Below are 27,304 nucleotides of genomic sequence, written 5' to 3' on the forward strand. Positions count from 1 at the left end.
CTTTATTCATGTAGGCCTAGCAACAAGCACTTTTGAATCGTAACATCTTAAGCTAATTATGAGAGCTACTTATTCATGACAACGGGTGTCGCGCATAAAGTAGTCAGCCAGGACATCGCGTCGGCATAAAAATAATTCCGCCTCCCAAAGTCGAAATATCGCGTCACGCGTTTTATTACGATCGAAAACGCCTGGGAGGAACTGGGACTTTTCGAAGTAGGTACCTACTGGGAGTAGAATGGGCAAGTCATAAAATAAAACAACCTCACTCAACTAAGGATCGGTTGCACCAAACCGTCTGTCACCGTTAAATTTTATTGTATGGGAAGTTTAGATTTCTGCTACGTAACGTTGATCAGTCTGTTAACTGTGGTTGGTGCAAGTGGCCCTAAAGCTTTGGATTCCTCCGAAAACAGTGCCGTAATATGACGGCCGCTATATAGCGTTGAATGACGTCACTAGAACGTTGTCTATGTAAACAAGATGGCGCGGTTTCCTAGACGGCGTTACGTTACGTTGATTGTCAACGTAACGTAAGATGACGGCCGTCATGACGGTGTCGATAGTTTCGTGAACGTTTTATTAGATAGCGGTGACGCCATTTTGAATAAATGACACGAGATTTGAATAAATGATTCCGTACTACGTTTATTTTTCTCTTCTGATGATATTTCATCCTCCAAGTAAATTATAGATGGTCAAGCAAATCTTGTCAGTAGAAAAAGGCGCGAAATTCAAATGTTCTATGGGACGTTATCCCTTCGCGCCTACATTTTTCAAATTTGCCGCTTTGACCTTGGTGGCTGACGTTGTGTTATGACGTCGTGGTACTTTCCACATGTCGTCACCGTAAAGACGGCCGTCTTTTGCGGCCGCTATATGACGGCCGTCATATTACGGCACCGTTTTCGCAGGAATCCAAAGCTTTACTGTTCGTTTTTCTTACAGCAATCGTACCGGTTCTCCTACAAGCGCTCCAAGACCCCTCAAACAAGACCTCCGCCTGTCTCCAAACGCTCCTCGACACCAAATTCGTGCACTTTATCGACGCCCCCTCCCTCGCTCTGATCATGCCTGTTGTCCAACGAGCGTTCCTCGACCGAAGCACGGAGACAAGGAAAATGGCGGCGCAAATCATTGGGAATATGTACTCGTTGACGGACCAGAAGGATCTGATGCCGTATCTGCCTAATATTATACCTGGGTTGAAGAGTTCACTGTTGGATCCTGTGCCTGAGGTCAGTATTGTCAATAACAAGGTTTTAAGCTCTAGCTCTCTCATCATGTCGTCCAACGGACTTTCATAAATAGACGCACATAAGCAAGAAAAAATGGCGGGAGCTTAAAGGAACTGTATGAAATATTGATCTTGAATCTCTCGCTATACTATAAATCCAAGGTTGCGTCCTCGGCACAATTTTCGATTGGTCTGAAAGCCTGATAGTCTTAATTTGAAAGCCTCTGAAAATATTTTTACATAAATGTTATATGCTGTGTTATGTTTATAAAATGGGAAATAGGATATTTTATCTGGATAATCCCAAGCAATATCCTCTTCGGGCGTCATCCAGCTTCGATACTAATCACAAAGTGTCATTCTATGGAACTTGCTAACTATGTAAACAAATCGCCATATTGAAATTGTCTCTGAATGATGAATTTACTAGTGACTTGTTTACATAGTTAGCAAGTTCCATAGAATGACACTACGATATGTTTCAGGTCCGTTCCGTATCCGCGCGCGCTCTAGGCGCCATGGTGAAGGGTATGGGCGAGAGCAGTTTCGAGGAACTCCTCCCTTGGCTGATGCACACCCTCACCTCGGAGTCCAGCTCGGTGGACCGCAGCGGCGCCGCGCAGGGGCTCAGCGAGGTGGTGGCCGGCCTGGGGGTCCACAAGCTGCACAAGATCATGCCGGGTCAGTATACAGGCTAGAGGAACTCCTGCCTTGGCTGATGCACACCCTCACCTCGGAGTCCAGCTCGGTGGACCGCAGCGGCGCCGCGCAGGGGCTCAGCGAGGTGGTGGCCGGCCTGGGGGTCCACAAGCTGCACAAGATCATGCCGGGTCAGTATACAGGCTAGAGGAACTCCTGCCTTGGCTGATGCACACCCTCACCTCGGAGTCCAGCTCGGTGGACCGCAGCGGCGCCGCGCAGGGGCTCAGCGAGGTGGTGGCCGGCCTGGGGGTCCACAAGCTGCACAAGATCATGCCGGGTCAGTATACAGGCTAGAGGAACTCCTGCCTTGGCTGATGCACACCCTCACCTCGGAGTCCAGCTCGGTGGACCGCAGCGGCGCCGCGCAGGGGCTCAGCGAGGTGGTGGCCGGCCTGGGGGTCCACAAGCTGCACAAGATCATGCCGGGTCAGTATACAGGCTAGAGGAACTCCTGCCTTGGCTGATGCACACCCTCACCTCGGAGTCCAGCTCGGTGGACCGCAGCGGCGCCGCGCAGGGGCTCAGCGAGGTGGTGGCCGGCCTGGGGGTCCACAAGCTGCACAAGATCATGCCGGGTCAGTATACAGGCTAGAGGAACTGCTGCCGGGTGATGCACACCCTGACCTGAGAGTCCAGCTTGGTGGACAGACACAAATCTAAACTATTATAGGGACAAGTTGCGACTTTCGCAGTGGTATGGTTTTTTTTTCTTTCTTGTGGCCAGCTATTGGTTGCATGTTAATTTTAAAGCCCTAACTTTACCTGCACAAGATCATGCCAGCCTCGAGGAACTGCTGATAAACCACGATACCAGCTCAGTGGACGCAGAGGTGTCGGGCAGGGGTTTAGCGTCCTTATATGTCTTGTCTAGTATTATGACACTATTGCAGCTTTCGCAGTGATATGTTTTTTTTTTATTGGCGCTGCTATTTCAATGTTGTATACGTACACCGAGTCGTACAGCCGTGTTCATATTGAAGCCAAAAAATGACCAATCCAATATACGAGTCATTTTGAGTGCATAAGCTCACATTTGTGGCCATAAATTAAAACTATATTTCCCTCCACAGACATAATCGCGACAGCGGAGCGCACCGACATCGCCCCACACGTGAAAGACGGCTACATCATGATGTTCATCTACATGCCCGGCGCCTTCACCGACGAATTCACCCCCTACATCGGCCAAATCATCAACCCCATACTCAAAGCATTAGCCGACGAGAACGAATACGTGCGAGAAACCGCCTTGAAGGCTGGACAAAGAATTGTTAACCTATACGCCGAAAGTGCTATAACTTTACTGTTACCCGAGCTAGAAAAAGGCCTGTTCGACGACAATTGGCGTATCAGATACAGCTCAGTACAACTACTAGGAGACTTGTTATACCGTGTATCGGGTGTTAGTGGTAAGATGAGTACGGAAACTGCGTCGGAAGACGATAACTTCGGTACGGAGCAGTCGCATAAGGCGATTATGTCGGCGCTGGGCAATGAGAGGAGGAATAGAGTGTTGGCTGGGTTATACATGGGCAGGAGTGATGTTGCTTTGATGGTGCGGCAGGCGGCGCTGCATGTGTGGAAGGTTAGTTTGAAAATGAACTTTAATAACAAGCTGTTATGTGTTATTTTCATTGCAGACAGATTAGTGATTGGAGTGTCAGCTACAGATGTGTATAAAGGCCTCCATTGGTGTATAAAGATTTTCGCCTCCCGTACAAAAATGTGACAGTTCTCCAAAATGTTTTCATGTGGATGACTTTCCTTTGGCGCATTCACAAATTAATCAATATCAAATATGTAATAAATTGTATCGCAATATTGTTTGGCAGCAAAATGATACTCGGCACTTTTGCTGCACGTTTAAGAAGTATTGTCAAATTAACCTTCTACTTCTCGCAGGTGGTTGTGACCAACACACCTAAGACGCTGCGTGAGATCCTCCCAACCCTGTTCGGGTTACTGCTGGGCTGTCTCGCTTCCACCAGCTATGACAAGCGTCAGGTCGCCGCCAGGACTTTAGGAGACCTAGTGCGCAAGGTAAGCTAACAGTAATGCTTCTCTCTCTCTCTCTCTCTCTCTTGCAATTATCCCCTATCCCCATGTGATTGTGGGGTATGCTTTCTTTGTCCTCCCAACCCTGTTCGGGTTACTGCTGGGCTGTCTCGCTTCCACCAGCTACGACAAGCGTCAGGTCGCCGCCAGGACTTTAGGAGACCTAGTGCGCAAGGTAAGCTATCAGTAATGCTTCTCTCTAACGATTTCGATGAAATTTGCTATATATGGCGGTTTTAGGGGGCGAAAAATCGATCTAGCTAGGTCTTATCTCTGAGAAAACGCGCATTTTTGAGTTGTTATATTTGAATATTAATCTAGCGATTGAGGTTTGCACTCTTCAGATACTCAATGGCCCTTTCATTGAGGTTTACGAGGTCTTCAAGCCGTCCCTTGAATTTGGTGAGAGGACATTCCAGAACAATATGGTCGTCTGCTCAGGATCACCACACATGCACTCAGGGGAGTCACACCAGTGTGGATATTAAAATGAGGATTTAAGCCCAAATCTGGACGCAGATGGGGCATCAATTGAAGGGATGTTTACAAAAACAACATAACTGCTTAGAGCGGTTGACACTTTTTTAAGAACATTGTTAATCGTTTCAGGTGTCAACCAGTGTAGTCAGTTATGTTGTTTTTGTAAACATTCCTTACACACACAGTATTCCACACATCCGAATTGTACGCTGGAGATAGCGTTTATATCGTACTAGCGACCCGCCCCGGCTTCGCACGGGTTAACAAATTATACATAAACCTTCCTCTTGAATCACTCTATCTATATAAAAAACGCATCAAAATCCGTTGCGTAGTTTTAAAGATCTATAGGGACAGATAAACAGCGGGAAGCGACTTTGTTTTATACTATGTAGTGATTAATATACTCCTATATTTTACATGAGAATTTTTGCAGCTGGGTGAACGCGTCCTTCCCGAGATCGTACCCATCCTCGAACGAGGTCTAAAATCCGATCGCGCCGACCAGCGCCAGGGCGTCTGCATCGGCTTAGGAGAAATCTTGGCTTCCACATCAAGAGACGCTGTACTATCGTTCGCCGACGGACTAGTGCCTACTGTGAGAACTGCTCTAAGGGATCCGCTGCCTGAAGTGCGATTGGCTGCTGCCAGGACTTTTGACAGGTTAGTAAAAAAAAAAGTGTAATAACATTCGGCCATCCTGCTTGATACACGCCCCCATTTAGCAGCTTGGGAGAGATTGTAGCGTCTTCATCACGTGACGCCCTAATAGTTTTCGGTGATGCTGCAGAAGCCACTGTACCAGAAGTGCGACTAGCGGCTGCTAGGACTGATGTCAGGTTAGTTTTGAAAAAAGAATGACCCCTGCTTGTCGCTCGTCCGCATATGCTTAAATGTTTGCATCGACGCTGTAAATTGTTTGTTTAACTAAATTTTGTTTGTATTTTTTTTAGCTTACACGCGACGATTGGTAATAAGGCACTAGATGACATTTTGCCTCAGATGTTGGAAGGGCTCAATGACCCCGACCCGGCGATCGCGGAGGCCACCCTAGACGGTTTGAAGCAGGTACATATTGTTTTTATTTTTATCATTTTCGTTTTTTTATTATTCGAACAACGATTGTCCCTACAACGGAAAGACAAACGTAAATGATTGATTAAAAAAACGTTGTATATTTAATCAAATATGTGTTATTTAAAAAAAACAGGCCAAGTGCGAGTCGGACACGCGTTCCAAGGGTTCCGTACATTACCCAATTTTTAATAATGTATTTTTTTATACATTATTAAAAACATGACATTACATTATTACATTACATTATTGGCTTGCAATCCATCTAGGAAGAAGAAGAAGTATACTCCAAAATTATATCCCGGAATGGAGTTACCGTAAGGCGCGAGTAGGGTCCAACCTGAAATAAGCGGCAGATTCCTGCAGCCGACCTGCCTCCACACGTATTGGCTCGTCTTTCCTGTGGGTTAAGGCAGTGAAGCCGAGAGGGTAATGCCAAGGTAATGCAGGTGCTGGGCATCCCTGCGTTTCCTTAATTCCGTCCCAGGCGGTGTTAAGTCTGGAGAGGTCATTGTCTCTCCGATTTGCACCATAAATCGTCTGCAATAGACGCAAAGGCCAATGGATGGATGGATTTTTAGGGTTCCGTAGCCAAATGGCAAAAAACGGAACCCTTATAGATTCGTCATGTCTGTCTGTCTGTCCGTCTGTCTGTCCGTCCGTATGTCACAGCCACTTTTCTCCGAAACTATAAGAACTATACTGTTGAAACTTGGTAAGTAGATGTATTCTGTGAACCGCATTAAGATTTTCACACAAAAATAGAAAAAAAAACAATAAATTTTTGGGGTTCCCCATACTTCGAACTGAAACTCAAATTTTTTTTTTCATCAAACCTATACGTGTGGGGTATCTATGGATAGGTCTTCAAAAATGATATTGAGGTTTCTAATATCATTTTTAGGGTTTTTTTTTCTAAACTGAATAGTTTGCGCGAGAGACACTTCCAAAGTGGTAAAATGTGTGTCCCCCCCCCCCCCTGTAACTTCTAAAATAAGAGAATGATAAAACTAAAAAAAATATATGATGTACATTACCATGTAAACTTCCACCGAAAATTGGTTTGGACGAGATCTAGCAAGTAGTTTTTTTTTAATACGTCATAAATCGCCTAAATACGGAACCCTTCATGGGCGAGTCCGACTCGCACTTGGCCGCTTTTTTATGTGGAACGTGAATTAAGTGTCTTTAAAAACTCGTAGTGGTCGGATCAAAAACTAAATAATAAAGTCCTACTCACGCTTGACCGCACATTTCTAATAGGTTTTCCTGTCATCTATAAGATCAAGAACTATTTTGTGTATTTTTTCAAAATTTTAGACCTAGTAGTTTCGCAGACAGACAGACGCACGAGTGATCTTAAAAGGGTTCCGTTTTTTCCTTTTGAGGTACGGAACCCTAAATATATGAGTTAACAATGAAAACATTTTAATTTTTAATTTAGGTTATATTTATATATGTACGCTTTATTTTTATTTATTTAAGTATTTCTATTTATGTTTATATATATTATTTGTAACAATGTGTATTCAAAACTTGCATTTCATTAACTTTAGTGATTGTACACTATTGTTTTGTTTGTCATTCATCGTCACTTCTGTTCTGTTTTATTCGTTTCCTCAAAGGTTAACTGGAAGAGATCCCATACAGGGATAAGTTCGCCTATGTTGCATTTAATTTACTCTGTAACTATGTTTCTCGTGTTTTTATTTCTATGTGCAATAAAGTATATACATACATACATACAAAACATGTGTTCAGGCATAGAGAAAAAAATACATAGAGTGCTCACTCCATACATTAGTTTTAGTACCAAAAAGACTATTAGCATCTAGCATCGAGTAGCGGAACTATCAGCATCGAGTAGCGGAACTATCAGTACTGCTACTTGACAATAGATGTAGCACCGACCGGAAAGTCTTATGCTGTTGAGATAAGACTTTCCGGTCGGTGCTACATCTATTGTCATGTAGCAGTACTGATAGTTCCGCTACTCGATGCTAGATGTAGACACTGAAATTAATAGTCTGAACCGATGTATGGAGTGAGCACTCTTGTCTTACTATATTTCTCTATGGTTCAGGTGATGGCGATAAAATCCCGCGCCGTGCTGCCGTACCTCGTGCCCGTGCTGACCTCGGGCGCGGCGGACACGCGCGCGCTGTCGGCGCTGGCGGCGGCGGCGGGCGGCGCGCTGGCGCGGCACCTGCCGCGCGTGCTGCCCGCGCTGCTGGCCGCGCTGCACGCCGCGCGAGGCACCGCCGCCGAGGCCAAAGAGCTCGACCACTGCAGGAACGCGCTGCTGCCCGTCACCGACGCGCAGGGCGTCCGATGGTAAGCTATAAATAACCTTGTTCGTGCCGCGTACGGTATACAATGTAGTGTCATTCTATAGAACTTGCTAACTAGTAAATTCATCATCATACCCCGCAACGGAGCTAGCAAAACCGTAGCATATGACAGTTTTGTGTCAGGATTGGCGATTATGATGAAACATTTTGCTTTAACTTTATTGTATGTAAGATTAATAAAATTGATCGAGAACCTTGTTGACCCTCTTCCGATATAACCCGGTTCAATTTACTGTCAAATAATATAAATTAACAGGTCAATGTCAATATTAGATGCGTCTCAATGTATCTGTTATTTTGTTTATAAAATCACGTTTTTTTTTTCGCATTTATTTCAAATATTAACATGGAATTTTTATTGCTTGATAATATTGGTGTGTTTGAAAACAAAGAAAATATATTTTTTGTACTTTAGTTTATGCGTAGTAGTGATAACCCTGACGTACAACTGCTACAGATTTGCTAGCTCGGTTGCGAGGTATGTTCATCATTCAGAGACATTTCAATATGGTGGTTTGTTTACATAGTTAGCAAGTTCCATAGATTGATACTTTATACATTTGGTCTTCCTAATCTGTTCATATAACGCAACCTACAAAGCAACAGCGATCTCCAATTAAGATCAAAACCCAATCTAAATCTTTATTTCCTAAGCCGCTTAGACACTACCTGCTCATTTAAATTCTGAGTGCTCCGATACTTTTTAACGTTTGCGTAAATAACTGAAATTTTCAATTCACGTAAACTCAGATCTAAGTCGAATATTAGCATATTAAACTGAAAATTTTGATCTGTTTTTTTTTAATATATGACATCTACTTCAATTCATAATTTATATATAGTAGTGTAACTACTCAAAAAACACAAATCAATATATTTAATAATATAATTAGATTTGTTCCCAAAGTTGTGTCAAAATTTTGATTTAGATATCTATTTGAATAAACAATTCCTCTAAATTAATTTTAGACTTTAAAACAATAATACTACCTCATCTATTTACGTCTGAATATAAGCATTTATTCCACAACCAGCCCGTATTCAAACGATGCTTAAATTTCTTCTACAACTCACTAAACCACTCCGCAGCATAATCGACATGCTGCTCGAAGCCATCCGCACCAGCGAGGGCGACAAGCGGCGCGCCGCCGCCTCGCTCCTCTGCGCCTACGTCACGCACACGCGCGCCGACCTCACGCCATACGTACCTCAACTACTCCGAGGCCTCATCCTACTCTTCGCCGAAACCGACCGAGACGTCCTGCAAATGGCCTGGGAGGCGCTCACGGCGCTAACTAAGACGTTGGACGCGGAGAGGCAGATAGCTCATGTGGCGGATATAAGGCAGGCTGTGAGATATGCCGCGTCGGATCTGAAGGGAGAGCTGCTGCCTGGCTTCTGCTTGCCTAAGGTAAATATTCAAGTGTGACTGTAGAGTAGGCCTTAAAAGGCAGTCCTCTACCCTTACGTACATCTACTCCGAGGACATCCTACTCTTCGCCGAAACCGACCGAGACGTCCTGCAAATGGCCTGGGAGGCGCTCACGGCGCTAACTAAGACGTTGGACGCGGAGAGGCAGATAGCTCATGTGGCGGATATAAGGCAGGCTGTGAGATATGCCGCGTCGGATCTGAAGGGAGAGCTGCTGCCTGGCTTCTGCTTGCCTAAGGTAAATATTCAAGTGTGACTGTAGAGTAGGCCTTAAAAGGCAGTCCTCTACCCTTACGTACATCTACTCCGAGGACATCCTACTCTTCGCCGAAACCGACCGAGACGTCCTGCAAATGGCCTGGGAGGCGCTCACGGCGCTAACTAAGACGTTGGACGCGGAGAGGCAGATAGCTCATGTGGCGGATATAAGGCAGGCTGTGAGATATGCCGCGTCGGATCTGAAGGGAGAGCTGCTGCCTGGCTTCTGCTTGCCTAAGGTAAATATTCAAGTGTGACTGTAGAGTAGGCCTTAAAAGGCAGTCCTCTACCCTTACGTACATCTACTCCGAGGACATCCTACTCTTCGCCGAAACCGACCGAGACGTCCTGCAAATGGCCTGGGAGGCGCTCACGGCGCTAACTAAGACGTTGGACGCGGAGAGGCAGATAGCTCATGTGGCGGATATAAGGCAGGCTGTGAGATATGCCGCGTCGGATCTGAAGGGAGAGCTGCTGCCTGGCTTCTGCTTGCCTAAGGTAAATATTCAAGTGTGACTGTAGAGTAGGCCTTAAAAGGCAGTCCTCTACCCTTACGTACATCTACTCCGAGGACATCCTACTCTTCGCCGAAACCGACCGAGACGTCCTGCAAATGGCCTGGGAGGCGCTCACGGCGCTAACTAAGACGTTGGACGCGGAGAGGCAGATAGCTCATGTGGCGGATATAAGGCAGGCTGTGAGATATGCCGCGTCGGATCTGAAGGGAGAGCTGCTGCCTGGCTTCTGCTTGCCTAAGGTAAATATTCAAGTGTGACTGTAGAGTAGGCCTTAAAAGGCAGTCCTCTACCCTTACGTACATCTACTCCGAGGACATCCTACTCTTCGCCGAAACCGACCGAGACGTCCTGCAAATGGCCTGGGAGGCGCTCACGGCGCTAACTAAGACGTTGGACGCGGAGAGGCAGATAGCTCATGTGGCGGATATAAGGCAGGCTGTGAGATATGCCGCGTCGGATCTGAAGGGAGAGCTGCTGCCTGGCTTCTGCTTGCCTAAGGTAAATATTCAAGTGTGACTGTAGAGTAGGCCTTAAAAGGCAGTCCTCTACCCTTACGTACATCTACTCCGAGGACATCCTACTCTTCGCCGAAACCGACCGAGACGTCCTGCAAATGGCCTGGGAGGCGCTCACGGCGCTAACTAAGACGTTGGACGCGGAGAGGCAGATAGCTCATGTGGCGGATATAAGGCAGGCTGTGAGATATGCCGCGTCGGATCTGAAGGGAGAGCTGCTGCCTGGCTTCTGCTTGCCTAAGGTAAATATTCAAGTGTGACTGTAGAGTAGGCCTTAAAAGGCAGTCCTCTACCCTTACGTACATCTACTCCGAGGACATCCTACTCTTCGCCGAAACCGACCGAGACGTCCTGCAAATGGCCTGGGAGGCGCTCACGGCGCTAACTAAGACGTTGGACGCGGAGAGGCAGATAGCTCATGTGGCGGATATAAGGCAGGCTGTGAGATATGCCGCGTCGGATCTGAAGGGAGAGCTGCTGCCTGGCTTCTGCTTGCCTAAGGTAAATATTCAAGTGTGACTGTAGAGTAGGCCTTAAAAGGCAGTCCTCTACCCTTACGTACATCTACTCCGAGGACATCCTACTCTTCGCCGAAACCGACCGAGACGTCCTGCAAATGGCCTGGGAGGCGCTCACGGCGCTAACTAAGACGTTGGACGCGGAGAGGCAGATAGCTCATGTGGCGGATATAAGGCAGGCTGTGAGATATGCCGCGTCGGATCTGAAGGGAGAGCTGCTGCCTGGTTTCTGCTTACCGAAGGTAAATATTCTAATTTGATAATACATGCAGGCCTTAAAAGGCGGTCCGCTACCCTTACGTACATCTACTCCGAGGATTAATTCTACTCTTAGCTGAAACCGACCGAGACGTCCTGCAAATGGCCTGGGAGGCGCTCACGGCGCTAACTAAGACGTTGGACGCGGAGAGGCAGATAGCTCATGTGGCGGATATAAGGCAGGCTGTGAGATATGCCGCGTCGGATCTGAAGGGAGAGCTGCTGCCTGGCTTCTGCTTGCCTAAGGTAAATATTCAAGTGTGACTGTAGAGTAGGCCTTAAAAGGCAGTCCTCTACCCTTACGTACATCTACTCCGAGGACATCCTACTCTTCGCCGAAACCGACCGAGACGTCCTGCAAATGGCCTGGGAGGCGCTCACGGCGCTAACTAAGACGTTGGACGCGGAGAGGCAGATAGCTCATGTGGCGGATATAAGGCAGGCTGTGAGATATGCCGCGTCGGATCTGAAGGGAGAGCTGCTGCCTGGTTTCTGCTTACCGAAGGTAAATATTCTAATTTGATAATACATGCAGGCCTTAAAAGGCGGTCCGCTACCCTTACGTACATCTACTCCGAGGATTAATTCTACTCTTAGCTGAAACCGACCGAGACGTCCTGCAAATGGCCTGGGAGGCGCTCACGGCGCTAACTAAGACGTTGGACGCGGAGAGGCAGATAGCTCATGTGGCGGATATAAGGCAGGCTGTGAGATATGCCGCGTCGGATCTGAAGGGAGAGCTGCTGCCTGGCTTCTGCTTGCCTAAGGTAAATATTCAAGTGTGACTGTAGAGCAGGCCTTAAAAGGCAGTCCTCTACCCTTACGTACATCTACTCCGAGGACATCCTACTCTTCGCCGAAACCGACCGAGACGTCCTGCAAATGGCCTGGGAGGCGCTCACGGCGCTAACTAAGACGTTGGACGCGGAGAGGCAGATAGCTCATGTGGCGGATATAAGGCAGGCTGTGAGATATGCCGCGTCGGATCTGAAGGGAGAGCTGCTGCCTGGTTTCTGCTTACCGAAGGTAAATATTCTAATTTGATAATACATGCAGGCCTTAAAAGGCGGTCCGCTACCCTTACGTACATCTACTCCGAGGATTAATTCTACTCTTAGCTGAAACCGACCGAGACGTCCTGCAAATGGCCTGGGAGGCGCTCACGGCGCTAACTAAGACGTTGGACGCGGAGAGGCAGATAGCTCATGTGGCGGATATAAGGCAGGCTGTGAGATATGCCGCGTCGGATCTGAAGGGAGAGCTGCTGCCTGGCTTCTGCTTGCCTAAGGTAAATATTCAAGTGTGACTGTAGAGCAGGCCTTAAAAGGCAGTCCTCTACCCTTACGTACATCTACTCCGAGGACATCCTACTCTTCGCCGAAACCGACCGAGACGTCCTGCAAATGGCCTGGGAGGCGCTCACGGCGCTAACTAAGACGTTGGACGCGGAGAGGCAGATAGCTCATGTGGCGGATATAAGGCAGGCTGTGAGATATGCCGCGTCGGATCTGAAGGGAGAGCTGCTGCCTGGCTTCTGCTTGCCTAAGGTAAATATTCAAGTGTGACTGTAGAGTAGGCCTTAAAAGGCAGTCCTCTACCCTTACGTACATCTACTCCGAGGACATCCTACTCTTCGCCGAAACCGACCGAGACGTCCTGCAAATGGCCTGGGAGGCGCTCACGGCGCTAACTAAGACGTTGGACGCGGAGAGGCAGATAGCTCATGTGGCGGATATAAGGCAGGCTGTGAGATATGCCGCGTCGGATCTGAAGGGAGAGCTGCTGCCTGGTTTCTGCTTACCGAAGGTAAATATTCTAATTTGATAATACATGCAGGCCTTAAAAGGCGGTCCGCTACCCTTACGTACATCTACTCCGAGGATTAATTCTACTCTTAGCTGAAACCGACCGAGACGTCCTGCAAATGGCCTGGGAGGCGCTCACGGCGCTAACTAAGACGTTGGACGCGGAGAGGCAGATAGCTCATGTGGCGGATATAAGGCAGGCTGTGAGATATGCCGCGTCGGATCTGAAGGGAGAGCTGCTGCCTGGCTTCTGCTTGCCTAAGGTAAATATTCAAGTGTGACTGTAGAGCAGGCCTTAAAAGGCAGTCCTCTACCCTTACGTACATCTACTCCGAGGACATCCTACTCTTCGCCGAAACCGACCGAGACGTCCTGCAAATGGCCTGGGAGGCGCTCACGGCGCTAACTAAGACGTTGGACGCGGAGAGGCAGATAGCTCATGTGGCGGATATAAGGCAGGCTGTGAGATATGCCGCGTCGGATCTGAAGGGAGAGCTGCTGCCTGGTTTCTGCTTACCGAAGGTAAATATTCAAGTGTGACTGTAGAGTAGGCCTTAAAAGGCAGTCCTCTACCCTTACGTACATCTACTCCGAGGACATCCTACTCTTCGCCGAAACCGACCGAGACGTCCTGCAAATGGCCTGGGAGGCGCTCACGGCGCTAACTAAGACGTTGGACGCGGAGAGGCAGATAGCTCATGTGGCGGATATAAGGCAGGCTGTGAGATATGCCGCGTCGGATCTGAAGGGAGAGCTGCTGCCTGGTTTCTGCTTACCCAAGGTAAATATTCTAGTTTGACAATACATGCAGGCTTTAAAAGGCAGTCCGAGAGGAGACCCTTACGTACAACTACTCCGAGGACTCATTCTACTCTTCGCTGAAACCGACCGAGACGTCCTGCAAATGGCCTGGGAGGCGCTCACGGCGCTAACTAAGACGTTGGACGCGGAGAGGCAGATAGCTCATGTGGCGGATATAAGGCAGGCTGTGAGATATGCCGCGTCGGATCTGAAGGGAGAGCTGCTGCCTGGCTTCTGCTTGCCTAAGGTAAATATTCAAGTGTGACTGTAGAGCAGGCCTTAAAAGGCAGTCCTCTACCCTTACGTACATCTACTCCGAGGACATCCTACTCTTCGCCGAAACCGACCGAGACGTCCTGCAAATGGCCTGGGAGGCGCTCACGGCGCTAACTAAGACGTTGGACGCGGAGAGGCAGATAGCTCATGTGGCGGATATAAGGCAGGCTGTGAGATATGCCGCGTCGGATCTGAAGGGAGAGCTGCTGCCTGGTTTCTGCTTACCCAAGGTAAATATTCTAGTTTGACAATACATGCAGGCTTTAAAAGGCAGTCCGAGAGGAGACCCTTACGTACAACTACTCCGAGGACTCATTCTACTCTTCGCTGAAACCGACCGAGACGTCCTGCAAATGGCCTGGGAGGCGCTCACGGCGCTAACTAAGACGTTGGACGCGGAGAGGCAGATAGCTCATGTGGCGGATATAAGGCAGGCTGTGAGATATGCCGCGTCGGATCTGAAGGGAGAGCTGCTGCCTGGCTTCTGCTTGCCTAAGGTAAATATTCAAGTGTGACTGTAGAGCAGGCCTTAAAAGGCAGTCCTCTACCCTTACGTACATCTACTCCGAGGACATCCTACTCTTCGCCGAAACCGACCGAGACGTCCTGCAAATGGCCTGGGAGGCGCTCACGGCGCTAACTAAGACGTTGGACGCGGAGAGGCAGATAGCTCATGTGGCGGATATAAGGCAGGCTGTGAGATATGCCGCGTCGGATCTGAAGGGAGAGCTGCTGCCTGGTTTCTGCTTACCCAAGGTAAATATTCTAGTTTGACAATACATGCAGGCTTTAAAAGGCGGTCCGCTAGCCTTACGTACATCTACTCCCAGGATTCATTCTACTCTTAGCTGAAATCGATCGAGACGTCCTGCAAATGGCCTGGGAGGCGCTCACAGCGCTAACTAAGACGTTGGACGCGGAGAGGCAGATAGCTCATGTGGCGGATATAAGGCAGGCTGTGAGATATGCCGCGTCGGATCTGAAGGGAGAGCTGCTGCCTGGCTTCTGCTTGCCTAAGGTAAATATTCAAGTGTGACTGTAGAGTAGGCCTTAAAAGGCGGTCCGCTACCCTTACGTACATCTACTCCGAGGACTCATCCTACTCTTCGCTGAAACTGATCGAGACGTCCTGCAAATGGCCTGGGAGGCGCTCACGGCGCTAACTAAGACGTTGGACGCGGAGAGGCAGATAGCTCATGTGGCGGATATAAGGCAGGCTGTGAGATATGCCGCGTCGGATCTGAAGGGAGAGCTGCTGCCTGGCTTCTGCTTGCCTAAGGTAAATATTCAAGTGTGACTGTAGAGCAGGCCTTAAAAGACAGTCCTCTACCCTTACGTACATCTACTCCGAGGACATCCTACTCTTCGCCGAAACCGACCGAGACGTCCTGCAAATGGCCTGGGAGGCGCTCACGGCGCTAACTAAGACGTTGGACGCGGAGAGGCAGATAGCTCATGTGGCGGATATAAGGCAGGCTGTGAGATATGCCGCGTCGGATCTGAAGGGAGAGCTGCTGCCTGGTTTCTGCTTGCCTAAGGTAAATATTCAAGTGTGACTGTAGAGTAGGCCTTAAAAGGCAGTCCTCTACCCTTACGTACATCTACTCCGAGGACATCCTACTCTTCGCCGAAACCGACCGAGACGTCCTGCAAATGGCCTGGGAGGCGCTCACGGCGCTAACTAAGACGTTGGACGCGGAGAGGCAGATAGCTCATGTGGCGGATATAAGGCAGGCTGTGAGATATGCCGCGTCGGATCTGAAGGGAGAGCTGCTGCCTGGTTTCTGCTTGCCTAAGGTAAATATTCAAGTGTGACTGTAGAGTAGGCCTTAAAAGGCAGTCCTCTACCCTTACGTACATCTACTCCGAGGACATCCTACTCTTCGCCGAAACCGACCGAGACGTCCTGCAAATGGCCTGGGAGGCGCTCACGGCGCTAACTAAGACGTTGGACGCGGAGAGGCAGATAGCTCATGTGGCGGATATAAGGCAGGCTGTGAGATATGCCGCGTCGGATCTGAAGGGAGAGCTGCTGCCTGGTTTCTGCTTGCCTAAGGTAAATATTCTAGTTTGACAATACATGCAGGCCTTAAAAGGCAGTCCGCTACCCTTACGTACATCTACTCCGAGGACATCCTACTCTTCGCTGAAACTGATCGAGACGTCCTGCAAATGGCCTGGGAGGCGCTCACGGCGCTAACTAAGACGTTGGACGCGGAGAGGCAGATAGCTCATGTGGCGGATATAAGGCAGGCTGTGAGATATGCCGCGTCGGATCTGAAGGGAGAGCTGCTGCCTGGCTTCTGCTTGCCTAAGGTAAATATTCTAATTTGATAATACATGCAGGCCTTAAAAGGCGGTCTCGCCTCATTCTACTCTTCACCGAAACCGACCGGTAAAAAAAAGGTGGGTAAATATTCTAGTGAGATAGTAATGCAAGCTTTCAGAGGCGGTCCTCTCACCTTACGTAAAAGTGCATACACACTTTATGGATGAGTTATATTCATAAAGTGCGTGCACTTATGCAGTTGTGTATACCTCAAGTACGTCGAAGCCTCATATTACTCTTCTCTAAAACAGACAAAGATGTGCTTGAAATGGCTTAGGAGGCGCTCACAGCGCTTACGAAAATGTTGGATTCGGCGCGAGCGAACGCTCATATCATGTGGATCTGTTTGGCTTCGTTCAAAACATTATGAATCAAACACCACTTTATGAGACAGATTTAAACGTTTTAATGGTACAACACACATAGGCCTCAGGCCTCGAACGCTTACCAAGGCGCTAATTTAAGAATAATGCGAATAAAAACCATAAAACATCCCGCTTTTTTACAGGGCATAGCGCCAATCCTGCCGCTCTTCCGCGAGTCCATCCTCAACGGTCTACCCGAGGACAAGGAGGCTGCCGCGCTCATGTTGGGAGAAGTCATCACGTTAACTTCAGCGGCCGCTATACAGCCCTCCGTCGTACACATCACTGGACCCCTGATCCGTATCCTGGGTGACAGGTTCAATGCCAGTGTCAAGGCAGCTGTACTCGAGACGCTGGCTTCGTTACTCTCAAAGGTATGCTATCACTATTTCACTATAAACCACCTACAATTATGTACTCTAAACGGGTCTCTAATTGTTTCTCAAAAAGTTTTAAGTATGTATTTTTTGCCCGCATTTTCGTTAGTCATAATTGATTTGGTTCAGAAACGCGTCACTTTTCAGGATTGCCATAAAACAAACCTAACCTAACCTAACGAAAATCCTGAAAGTCAGTTTTATAACTAACGATAATATGACAAACAATACATTAAATATGACTTAAAACTTTATGGGGAACAATGGGACCCCACTCTAACACACACACATGCATCACTATCACAGGCATTATATGTCATAAAACTCATAAAATAAGCACTAGACACATCGCGAACAAAAAAAAGATTAGGTCTTGTATGTTAATGTTATTCCATTTTTAGGTTGGCGTCATGCTGAAGCAGTTCCTGCCACAACTCCAAACGACCTTCCTAAAGGCGCTGAACGACCAATCGCGCCCAGTCCGTATCAAGGCCGGCCTCGCGCTCGCACAACTAGTACGGATACATACACGCGCCGATCCGCTCTTTGTCGAGATGCATAACGGCATCAAGAACGCCGACGACCCCGCTATTAGAGAAACTATGCTGCAGGCTCTAAGGAGCATAATTACAGGTGAGTGATCTAAATACCTTCTTAAAGGCACTCAATCGCGTCCGGTAAACAACTTGCCTCGCGCTGTCAACGATTACGCCCTTCGTAAAGATGGACAACGGATGGATCAAGCTCTTAGGAGCATTATTACAGGTGTTTAAAGTAGCCGATACCTTTGTTTTATTAATTTGATGCAAATTGATTGATACGGCGAATCATTTTTCATGCATGTCTATAGTACATTGTTAACCAAGGGATGAAAGGCACCCATTTCCGTCGAGGTGGTTTGGCGCTCGAACGCAGTGAGAGCGTACCGGAGGGCCTACCGCGAACCACGTTCGACGTGTTGCCTCCCTTTCACACTTACGTACGAATTTACAAGTGCGACAGAGAGCCAACACGTCGAACTTGGTTCGCGGTAGGCCCTCTGAACATTGTGATTTTTGCGAAAGAAGAGAATGTCACTTTCGTCTTGTTTTATACTTATAAATGATTATGATTTTCACAGTTATATTTATACCAAACACTAAATTATTATTCATTTTCAGGTGGAGGCGACAAGATGTCCGAGCAACTAGCGCTAAGCGTGCTAGCAACCCTAACAAGCCCCGCCCTATTGGCCCACCCTGACGACCCGCCCCGCGGCGCGGTCGGCGGCTGTCTCGGCGCGCTGTTGCACTGTCTCCCTCCCACACATAGAGATGCGGCGTTGCTACATCATGTGTTGGCTGGAGGGAACACGACGATCACGGAAGCGGATTGGATGCTAGCTCATGGGAGGTCTTGTGCGCTTTTCGTCGCATTAAAAGAGACGCCTGAGGTTCGTAGTACTCGTAGTCTTACTTTTCATTATATGGGGTCGTCCAGAAATCATGTGATCATATTTGACCTATTTTTGACAGAGGTCAACGCAAAAAAAAATACACGTGATATCTTCTCTGATCGCTCCCCCATCGTGATCATTCGTGATATTTTTCTTACCCCAAAAACGATCACATGATTTCTGGACGACCCCTATGCCAGTTTAACATCTCATCATGTGTTAGCTGGAAGGAATACAACTAATAGGTATACAGGAAGCGATTTCCTCTTTGCCCATTTACCTCTTTCCAATAACTCTTGTTAACTTAGAGAAGTTGTCATAGTATACAACTCCACAGGCTGGTATTTCACAAAACGTCATACAATCACAATCACATCAAAACATCTTCATCGATGACTATATTAACGCACCGTTATATTCACAGGTAGTTTACACGGAACAGTTCGAAGAGAAGATAGAAAAGGCCCTCCTAGGATACCTAGCCAGCGACAAAGTACCGATCGCATGCAACGGTCTCCGCGGCATGGGGTACCTTATGAAGCACCTTCTGGAACATGATCGTGCACCACCACAAGTCATACTCACACAGTTCGTCAGGGTAAGTGCGAGTTGTTTTTGATGCGAGTAATATTAAGTTATCATAGCAACGGTCTTCGCATGGGGTACCTGATGAATCTACTGGAACATGATCGCGCACCACCACAAGTCATACTCACACAGTTCGTCAGGGTAAGTGCGAGTTGTTATTGATGCGAGTAATATAAAGTTACCAAAGCAACACCTGACTCATTTTTCACTTTTTTTTGGTCAGTGATCGTCCTCAGAATCTGCAAGAGTTATTGTAACCAACACATATGGGGAGACATCCCAAAGCGAATCTCAGTGTTTGATACGAGTTTAAATAATTACTTAATTTTTATGTCCAAAATTTTCGTAATTTAACGTGACTAAAAGCTATATGTATTTCCTTTTAATAGGTTATTGGAAACGCGAACTATTATGACAACAAACGTCTTGAAAGATATTTATGATACATGAGAGGAAGTTATGGTTTACATCGTTACCCATTCATGGTTGTATCGAAACTTTAATTAAAATAAACACAGTCCATACATAATAATTTATACGATAAACGTATGTGTTCTTCAAATTTATGGCCTATCGTATCTTTTGGATGTCTTATTAACACATTCGGTGGTGCATTTACTTATGTTTATGATAGCCTTCAAAATCTATAACGTTTCTAAATACCAGATATATTTTATAGCAGGGATCGGAACCGGTTTTTTGCAAAAACTTAGAAGTAACCATATTTTTCGAATTATTTTATACTCGAAATGTAGGACTCGGTTGTGTTTTTAGGTTACGACTTCGTATTATTAGATTGCCCAATTAGAAATGAAGTAATTAGCAAAGAACGAAAAAATACCGTTTCCGTTCCCATACAAAAAATACCGGTATCCGATGCCTGTTTTATAGTATCGATCGTCAAGGTGAAGTCAGAGTATGGTAACATTGGTAACACATACAGTGGTTGAAAAATTCATTCATTTTACGAAAACTATAAAAACTATAAAAAATGACCTTTTTCAGTTATTTGAAGATACATTCTACAATTAAATAAGACTCAATAAAATGCAATTTTAGTTCTTAAAATAAATAAAAAATAAAGTCAATAATTATATAGGCCTGAGTTGCCGCTTTAAGTTGAACAATCTCTTCTGTCTGCGCAGAGCATGAACCACAGCAACAACGAGGTAAAGCAGCTGATGGCGCGCGCCAGCACCATGCTCGGGCGCTCCGGCGCGCTGCGGGGCACAAGGGGCCCCGACGTGCTGCGGCCGCTACTGCCGGCCTTAGTCAACGGGACCAAGGAAAAGAACACATATGTCCGCGCGAACGCTGAGCTCGCGCTGCGCGCCGTGCTGTGTCTGCAGAACGACGAGACCTTCCACAAGGTATGTGTGTTTACTTATACACCTCTAGGTTCTTAGGTAAGTTCTACGTTATCACAGAATAAATAATAGTACTGATTTAAACTTTCACGATTTTTACACATTATTAAATTATACAACGGGACTTAAAATAAAAATACATAAATAAAAAAACATAGTAATTTCAATCGGGACGAGGGTTTCAAGATCTCATCCACATGGAATCCAGTCATTAGTAAATGTAAGCGTAAACGAATATCGACAGTCGATAAATCGAATATCGTTAGTGTTGTGTGTCGACAGAGTGACATCCCTAGTGCGCAAAACGTTCAAGCGGATAAACAAGACCAAGTGCGGGTAGTTCGAAAAACTCGCGCGGTTAGACGATGCTGATGTCAACTTAAGCCAGTCTTCTCCGAGACCACGGGGACAACGCCGTCCTCGAAACGTCGGAGGTAAATCTTAAAACTTAGATACGCGATTAAGTCCCGTTGTATAATTTAATAAATAATAGTACTACCGTACAGAAACGACAGTGTCATACAAAACCGAAGTTTGACAGCGACTCGGGGACGACATGCTATCCCTTTCTAATGTATGGCACTATCCATTTCGGGCATTTTGGGGTTGTCAAAATTCAAGTCTTATCTGTGGTCGTGCACACAAAAGGACGTCAAGTAGTGCCAACCCTAATAATTGCTAGGAGCAATGCTGAGCCGAATGGAGCCGAGTTTGCCCGAAAGGAGGAGTGTCTCCCCACTGGCGTCACCTACAGGGTCTACCTACCATATTGAGGCCTACATCGAAAACTCCACACTTTGCTCCAATAAACAGGGGGTGTCTGTCTGTGCTGCCCTCTCCAAGGATCTAATTACTCTCTAAACTCTCTATGTAATTAGATCCTCTGATTGCATTGCGTTTTGATTGGCATTTGACCCTACTTTTGAGTAAATGAGACAGAGCTCTCTAGTTTGATGCTCCCTTTCGAACTGTTTTATCTAATGCCCTATGATCGACTATCGTACTGAGTGACAAGGGCCATTTATGATTAGCATAAAAGTAACAGTACTATCCCGGTTATTCTTAAAATCTCAGATATATGTACTGAAACATTGTTTTTTTACAGCAATGTCTGTCCCTCCTCGAGGAAGGCGCCCGCGAGGCGCTCAGCGACGTGGTGGCCCGCGTGCTGCGCCGCGCGCTGCAAGACGGCCGGGACGAAGATCTCGACGTCACGCTGCTCACCTGAGCACCGCTGTATCTGTCATACTCTAATATACTGTATCTACCATGAGGACTTTCATTTAACTCCCTGTTAACCCTTTACTAACAACAACAATAATAGAATAACTTTTTAGCGTGTTTAATAATAACATAACCTTTTAGTGTGCTGAAATTAAGTTTAAAACTAACAGTGTATGGACCAAGGTCTGAAATAAATAGGTTTTTTTTACTGCCTGTCCGTGATGGAAGGACAACAATTATGCACTACATTTGTATCTGCCATGACTGCCATCTTAGAATACTATTTCAAATTCTACATATCGCAATCAAGAGTATATGTAGGCCTAGCACATGATTGGCGCGACAGTATCTTGCGGCGGGATAGACTACCCGTCTTTTTCTATGTTAATAAAAGAGGGACGGTAGTCTAATCTCGCCGCGAGATACTGTTGCGTCAGTCATGTGCTAGCTCGACTGCTACTACAGTCGATTGTTCTACATACGTACCTATATCTATCTAATACCTTTAAACGAGCAATTCTTGTTTATTTATTTATTTATATATATATATTTCGGGGATCTCGGAAACGGCTCTAACGATTTTGATGAAATTTGCTATACGGGGATTTTCGGGGGCGAAAAATCGATCTAGCTAGGTCTTATCTCTGGGAAAACGCTCATTTTCGAGTTTTTATAGGTTTCCCGAGCGAAGCTCGGTCACCCAGATATTCTCTTTTAAATAAGCTATTAGAGAATGGTAAATTCTTTAGATGTGTATTTCAGATTTCACAAACGAATCTGTCAATTTGGTTAATGTATACCTACGTAATATGTGACGTTTTCAACTAAAAGGTCAACATCGTCGGTTGTCGATAAGGTGGATTACAAATTGAAAGTTGGAAAATGCGCCTTATTGACAACCGACAATAAGTACCATTTTAGTTTTTTTTTGTACCATTTTGGATAAAAACGTGACATATAGTCACCGATCACCGTCACTGCTTGTGTACCGGACTTCAACCTAAGGGCAAGCAGAGGATGCGGGTTTAACTAAATCAGATTGGTAAGTAACTGTATAAGTAGATTGACCCTTGACTCTCCCACAACATCCGCTACGCTACATTATGACTGAAATCAATACATTTTTCATTGAACTCTATTGCGTAGGCAATAAGGGTCACGGACTGTGACTACAGCTAACTACACCATATGATACTATACAAACACAATAGCTTCGTTACTAAAAATAACCACATTCAAGATGTCTTTATAGACTTGATAGCTGGTTATGATCAATTTAGTGTGCCGGAGGTATTGTTAGTCAAAAATAGTTTCCAAATAGCTAGGAACCTTACAATTTAATTATTCTCCATTCGATTAATCAGTTGACGAAGTCTTGAGAAGGTATTAAACATCGATAATTTGAGTGGTAAATATGAAAATTTTATAGCAATTAGGTATATATTTTTTACTAAGTGCACTGATTTAAACGAACAATTTAACAAATTTAAACTGAGACGGAACTTAATTGTCCTGACGTTTCGAACGTGATATTACGTTCGTGCTGGCATGGTGCTGGTCACAGGCAGACCCCACAGGCTGTAGACAAGTCCCATACCAAATAAAAATTAAAAAAATGTAGATATGGCGTCAAATGAATATTTTCTAATACATACCTACAACTTTACACGGTTTTGCTTATCAATTTATTTACACAGGTACCTACTTAATTTTATGTTTAGGGTTGCGTTACTTGCGTTGATAGTTTTACGGCTTAAAATAAAAACAAATTATTATGGTAAGTGAGCGAGACATCTGTATGGTCACGTCTAATAATATTGATATGGACAAAATGCCAAAAATATGTATACACTACTTTGTTATATGGGCAATAAAAAGGTAACTTGCTATACCGATTAGTGTGACCCAAATAAGTTGCTGTGAGTTAGAGTTATTAGTAATTAAAGGTGTAAAATAAAGTCCCTACTGATTATTGTGAATTGTAAAGAAACTTGGTTGAAAATTGTTTTATAACAAACCATGCCAAAATATTGACTAAACAAGCAAAATGTACCAAAAATAAAGTTTTCCTTAAGGAAAATATTGTTGTTAACATAAGTTGGCAGCTTATTTGGATTACTAATATACACTTTATATAATCATACATAAATTAATGGTTAATATATATTAATGGGGGTAATCATTAATTGATAATGGCAATATGCCCTAATATCAATACATCTGATAGTCCCTACTATTGGCTATTAAAAAAATATATGCATGTAGTTGATTTGTAACATTACCATAATTCAAGCAAACAAAGGACAACTATTTAAAAATCTCCAATTACATGTCTGGACATTTGTTTGTATGCCTTATCTATGCACTCCATAACACTCATAGTGTCATGTTACATGATAAGATAAGATTTGTCCACAACAATTCAAGCAATTCTAATTTATTACCAGAATATTGGCAGGCTACACAAAACAATTATTTTTACACCACATCAGGGGCAAAAAAGCATACGGCCCGCCTGATGGTAAGCAGTCACTGTAGCCTATGGACACCTGCAACTTCAGAGGTGTTACATGTGCTTTGCTGACCCTTTGAAAACATGTAATACTTTTTTCAAATAAATTAAATACTCTGAAATTTTGTGATAAGTTGTTTATTATTTTACAACTCTAGCTTTGTCAGTGGCAATGAAGAATTGTAGTAATAGCAGACAAGATTCCTCTTATTTACAGAGTTATTTAAACTAAACACACATTTGTACTAATTGTAGAAGACTATTTTCATCATAATATTAAATATTGCTTCATATACCATTTTCACACATGGAATGTAGTAAAACTTACAGCACATATTACAATCTAGCTATTTTCTTTATTTATTTGGGTATTAATCCACTATGAAACCATTTTTTATGTGACCTTCAATCATTTTACACCTACGTGGGCCTAACCACAAACTAGAACTCGGATTTCTTTTGATTCTTTACGAACCCTCTTTCCTCAAGTAGCTGGTTGCACTCATTGCGATCCAAGTGGGAGAGTGGCAGCCTCTCCAGCTCGTGGTCGTTCTTACCAAGTAGCACCACCTCAGGCGCCGCGCCAGTGATGAACTTCACTTCTACATGCTCATACAGCGGCGCGTCTTCCATCACGAACTGCTTCACTTGAGGAAGTCTGTTCAACGAGCATCCGCGACACGTCTGCAAAAAACACCCATCAATACCCCTCCAAATACACAGCATCATGTAATAACTACATATTAGGAGGCGTTTACCTCTATCCTGGCCCCTACGATGTTCGATTGGTCGTAAGCAGATGCTAATGCGAGTACTGCACAGAATACTGCTAGTGTTTTCATTGTGACAGGGTATCTTTTGCAGTTGAAGAAATATACACCGGTTAAATTACGGCTGATAAATAAGTTTTAAACACTAGCAAGCTAAGAGTTGCCCCTCAACCTACTAACTCGGAGTCCGGTTAATGCTCAACCCAGGAATGTACAGCCCAATAATTGGCGTCCACTTTTATGGGCGCGAATTATTGGGTTGTACATTATTGCCCTGTCCAAACAGTGGCTTCATATTATTGGCACGGACCAAGCTTGTACACCCTGATAACGCTCAACCCAATAATACACGACCCAATAATACGAATCCATTTAGTGAACGCCGAATATTGGTCGCATATTATTGGCCCGTACCGATAATGCTCGACCTGGGATTGCTCAACCCAGGAATGTACAGCCCAATAATTGGCGTCCACTTTTCGCTGCAAACCACAGACTATAAATATTTGACACATAGAGTGATATTCTAGGGCTGGGACGACGATTTTTAAGTTTACGATTCAATAATGTTGTCATGCGCAAAAAATAAAGCAAATACTGTACTGGTATTATGATGTATTATAGCTTGTCAACCAAATCTTGTCAGTAAAAAAAGGCGCGAAATTCAAATTTTCTATGGGACGTTATCCCTTCGCGCCTACATTTTTCAAATTTGCCGCCTTTTTCTACTGTCAAGATCTGGTTGACCAAGTATATAAATTATAGTTTGTCAAAGGACTGTCTCATTTCAAACATAGAGAGAATCATACTGTCTTTGTCCTACACTAGTACTAGCACCCAAAAGAAAAGGATGAGTATAGTTTATAGGATGAGTATTTTTTTGTGGTAACACACTATCGCACCGCCCCCGACCTTGGTGCGTGGCACCCATAAGTGAGAGCGAGAAAGAGATATCTGTCTCTCGCTCTTATTTATGGGTGCGACGCACCAACGTCGCGTTGCGGTGCGGTGCGATAGTGTGTTATCACTTTTATGTACTTACAATTTGGTTTGACCAACTATATATTTCTTTGTCATAAGCCCCCTCCACACTCATGCGCGAATCGAGGCGCGAAGCCGCGAACGCGAGTGCGGAGTCGATTTCGCAGTGTGTAGGGGGCCTAAGGTGGAAGTTGGTGGAAGGATATTATGGTCTTGTTACGGAGCTCCTGGATGTGGTGGTGCAATTTAGGAGGATGTCGTCGGCGTATTGCATGATTGTGGTTGCCATTTTGGTTGTTTTAAGCCCCCTCCAGACAATGTGCGTGAATCGCGGCGAGAAAACGCGAACGGGAGTGTGGAGGGGGCTTTAGAGGCGGTCCAGATTTTAAGGCCCCAGTACACAATGGGCCATCGCCGGCCACTCCAAGGGACGCAGCCATGCGGTAGAATGAGATAGCAATATCACTTGCTCCCTCTAACGCATAAATGCGTCCCTTGGAGTGGCCGGCGATGGCCCATTGTGTACTGGGGCCATAGCAGGTAGCATCCTATAGAAGTGGTCTACGCGTGCCTCCGTGAGGGACAAAACATACGCAATGCGACGCTATGATTGGTCGAATTTATTCGTTGCTTACCATAATCCAAACTAAATTATGGTGGGGAATAAAAAAAATGTGAGACTGTGACAAGGACAAACAATAATAGCGCTTTCGCTGCTACTCCTACTGAAAGTTACATAAGACTATCCCGTTCTGTCAGTTATCCCTACCACTCTTGCCCAATCTTGTTTAATACTATAGGTGAACCAGGATCTATTGAGGGTGCGCCATGTTGCGGAATTTCACTGGAACTAATTTTTTCATACTACACTGAATTGTCACCCTATACATGAGAATAACAGCGCCCTCTTGACAATCATCATATATTACTGGTCAGGCTATAAATTCATGACTGGGGCCTTTACATTATTGGTCCCAGCACTGAGCCCAAGTCGTAACACACTACCGCACCGCACCGATTTTTGCGCGCCCATAAGTGAGACCGAGAAACATATATCTCTTTCTCGCTCTCACATA

General features: G+C 45.5%; 2 protein-coding genes across 2 annotated transcripts in view; one reads left to right on the top strand and one right to left on the bottom strand.

Annotated features, from left to right (window-relative positions):
- The window catches only part of LOC134649055 (stalled ribosome sensor GCN1), a 70,058-nt gene extending 48,047 nt beyond the window's left edge, over positions 1–22,011 (top strand). Inside the window, exons 29-42 of the mRNA XM_063503770.1 lie at positions 949–1,238; positions 1,723–1,918; positions 3,010–3,524; positions 3,842–3,979; positions 4,911–5,137; positions 5,428–5,542; positions 7,632–7,882; positions 8,989–9,310; positions 17,118–17,348; positions 17,753–17,984; positions 18,512–18,783; positions 19,211–19,384; positions 20,520–20,744; positions 21,847–22,011. Coding sequence (XP_063359840.1) covers positions 949–1,238; positions 1,723–1,918; positions 3,010–3,524; positions 3,842–3,979; positions 4,911–5,137; positions 5,428–5,542; positions 7,632–7,882; positions 8,989–9,310; positions 17,118–17,348; positions 17,753–17,984; positions 18,512–18,783; positions 19,211–19,384; positions 20,520–20,744; positions 21,847–21,969 — 3,311 coding nt within the window. The 3' untranslated portion in view covers positions 21,970–22,011. The remainder of the gene's footprint in view (positions 1–948; positions 1,239–1,722; positions 1,919–3,009; positions 3,525–3,841; positions 3,980–4,910; positions 5,138–5,427; positions 5,543–7,631; positions 7,883–8,988; positions 9,311–17,117; positions 17,349–17,752; positions 17,985–18,511; positions 18,784–19,210; positions 19,385–20,519; positions 20,745–21,846) is intronic.
- A 2,904-nt stretch (positions 22,012–24,915) lies between these two features.
- LOC134649288 (selenoprotein M-like) lies at positions 24,916–25,399 on the bottom strand. Its single transcript, XM_063504014.1, has 2 exons — positions 25,236–25,399; positions 24,916–25,161 (listed from the first exon to the last, which is right to left on the bottom strand). The coding sequence occupies exons 1-2, from the start codon at positions 25,317–25,319 to the stop codon at positions 24,919–24,921; spliced, it is 327 nt and encodes a 108-aa protein (XP_063360084.1). The 5' UTR covers positions 25,320–25,399; the 3' UTR covers positions 24,916–24,918.
- Positions 25,400–27,304: the final 1,905 nt, after the last annotated feature.

This window comes from Cydia amplana, chromosome 6 (assembly GCF_948474715.1).
Source record: "Cydia amplana chromosome 6, ilCydAmpl1.1, whole genome shotgun sequence".
NCBI lineage: Eukaryota > Metazoa > Arthropoda > Insecta > Lepidoptera > Tortricidae > Cydia > Cydia amplana.

What these genes read in the sequence shown, in the direction of transcription:
- LOC134649288 (XM_063504014.1), bottom strand. Translation starts at nt 25,319, where the DNA reads ATGAAAACACTAGCAGTATTCTGTGCAGTACTCGCATTAGCATCTGCT. An exon ending in TCGTAGGGGCCAGGATAGAG is followed by an intron (nt 25,162 to 25,235) that starts GTAAACGCCTCC and finishes TGTTTTTTGCAG; the next exon opens with ACGTGTCGCGGATGCTCGTT.